The 2,577-nt window shown below is 41.2% G+C and overlaps 1 protein-coding gene across 1 annotated transcript in view; it reads left to right on the top strand.

The window, feature by feature from the left end:
• LOC103212359 (zinc finger protein 260-like) overlaps positions 1–2,577 on the top strand; it is a 49,153-nt gene that overhangs the window by 5,459 nt on the left and 41,117 nt on the right. The window contains exon 3 of the mRNA XM_042783342.1: positions 324–399. Coding sequence (XP_042639276.1) covers positions 324–399 — 76 coding nt within the window. The remainder of the gene's footprint in view (positions 1–323; positions 400–2,577) is intronic.

Raw genomic sequence — 2,577 nt, 5'->3', positions numbered from 1 at the left:
GACCCCTCCTTGGGTTTCTGAGGCAGTATCACTATGGAAGTAGATTGCCCCATCTTCCTTCCGAGGAGTGGCTGGGAGGTTTGAACCGCCAGCTTTCTGGTTAGCAGTCAAGTGCCTTAGGCATTACACCACCAGAGCTCCCATATATGTGTGTGTGTACTATATATACACGCACATATGTATATACATACACACACACACACACATATATAATTGCACTATCCAAAGTGGCAACCACATGTGACTGTTGAGCACTTAGATGTGGCTAGTGCAAGTAAAGAAGGGTTTTTAAGTTTTACCGATTTTTCTTAATTTTAAATTAGTCACTTACGACTGGTGGCGCCATATTTGACAGCACAGCAATACACATCTGTGCTGAACTACTTCTTCAACACCGCTGTAGGGTTTTAAAAGTACCATTCAACTCAACTGATCCAAAAATGAAAATCCCCATTTATAGACTCTCCCAGACTAATGCTCCTTACCCTAGGACTGTTAACTCATCCTAGTCTATAAAAGTGGGATTAGTTCTAGGCTGCTTATTTTTTCACAATAAAAGTGAAAAAAAAAAAAATCTTCTTTTTCTTTTTCACTTTTATTGTAGTGAAAACATACACATGACATTTGCCAGCATAACAACTTCTACATTTACAGCTCAGGGACACTGATGACATTTTTCATGCTGTCCAACCATTATTGCTATCCTATTTCAGAATACTCCATCACCATTAGCATAAGCTCAGTGCCCTCCAATCAAAAGATATCCTTTTTCCCCTCCCTCCTACTGCTGGTAACCACTAATAAATATTTTTTTTGTTTAAAACTTATCTAGAAATTTTCCCTCCTCTCTATTCATTGGTTATCATCCCTGGTAACCAACAAAGAAGGTTTATGTCTATGTATAAATCTTTCCTTGACATTTTAAAAGTGAACTAATACATTATTTGCCCTTCTGTCATTGACTTATTTCACTCAGCATAATGTCCTCTAAGTTCATTCATCCCCATTACGTGGTATTTTGCAGGTCCTACATTATTGTTTAGGCTTGCATAGTGTGGTGGTTATGTTTGTGTGTCAACTTGGCTGTGCCTGGTTGAATGGCTGGGCAGCTGGTGGTAGTTATTCCCCATGATGAGACTGGCAGTTAACTCCATGGTGGGATCTACCACAAGCAGCTCAGTAGCTGCTTTGGGTATGTGGTCTGCTTCCTGTATATAAGAAGCAGCTTTGGGAATGGTCTCTAGCTTGTGGCATACTTGAACCCTGCATGTAGCCATGTCATTGTTCAGCAATGTGCCATGCTCTGCTGACCTTGGAACTTAAATTAATGGCCTGCCGTGTGGTTTGGTAACATCAGGACTGTGCCTTTTTTACTTGTCAACCTTGGGCTTGTCACCTTCAGCAGCCAGCAGTTGTCTGAGTGAAGAAACTCCAGTGGGCCAGGAGCAGGAGGCAGAGCTGGACCCCATGGTTGAGGGGCTTTCACCCAGCCCCTAGAGCCTGGCATTTTGAAGTTGGAGTTAAAGCCTCCAAACTGTAAGAGAATAAACTCCTGTTTGTTAAGGCCATCTCATTTATGGTATATTGTCAGTGCAGCACTAGGTAACCAGAACACATAGTGTTCCATAGTGTGTATGTACCACAGTTTATTTATCCATTCTTTAGTTGATGGGCACTTGGATTCCTTCTGTCTCTTTGCTGTCATGACTAGTGCTGTGATGAATATGGGTGTGCATATATCCATGTCTGCCTATCACTTCTTTATAATATATACCTAGTAATAGGATTACAAGGAGCTCTGGTGGCATAGTGCCTAAGGCACTTGACTGCTAACCAGAAGGCTGGTGGTTCAAAAGCACCAGCCACTCCTCGGAAGGAAGATGGGGCAATCTACTTCCGTAGTGATACTGCCTCGGAAACCCAAGGAGGGGTCGCTATGAGTTGGGTCTGACTCGATGGCAGATAACAACAAACAACAACAGTGGGATTGCTGGATCAAATGGTGTTTCTGTTTCCAACTTTTTAAGGAATTGCTATACCTGTTTCCACAGTGGTTGTATCACTTTACAGTACCACTAGCACTGTATGAAAGTCCCAGTCTCTCCACATCCTCACCAGCATTTGTTAATTTTCTGTCATATTGAAGTTTCCTATTATTGCTAGGGTGAGATGGTATCTTGCGGTTATTTTGATTTGCATCTCTCTAATGGCTAAGGATCATGAACATTTCTTCATGTGTTTGTTGACTGCCTGAATATCTTCTTTGATGAAGTGTCTGCTTATATTTTCTGCCTATTTTTTAATTGGATTACTTGTCTTTTTGATGTTGAGGTGTTAGAGTTTTCTATAATATTTAGAGATACGTCCTTTGTCTGATATGTCATTGCCAAATATTTTTTCCCATTCTGTGGGTTCTCTTTGTACTGTTTTGAGGAAGTCTTTTGATACACATAAGAATTTAATTTTTAGAAGTTAGTAGCAGGGCGGAGGCGGGGCAAGATGGCGGACTAGGCAGAAGGATTGCACAGACCCTCTTCAACAAAGAAAAGGGAAACCAATTAACACAGACACAGAAGA

Source organism: Orycteropus afer, unplaced genomic scaffold (genome assembly GCF_000298275.1).
Source record: "Orycteropus afer afer isolate SDZICR_OR568_19922 unplaced genomic scaffold, OryAfe1.0 scaffold00931, whole genome shotgun sequence".
NCBI classification, from domain to species: Eukaryota; Metazoa; Chordata; class Mammalia; order Tubulidentata; family Orycteropodidae; genus Orycteropus; species Orycteropus afer.
Note: the sequence above shows the minus strand (reverse complement) of the source record. Positions and strands in the feature narration are given on the sequence as shown.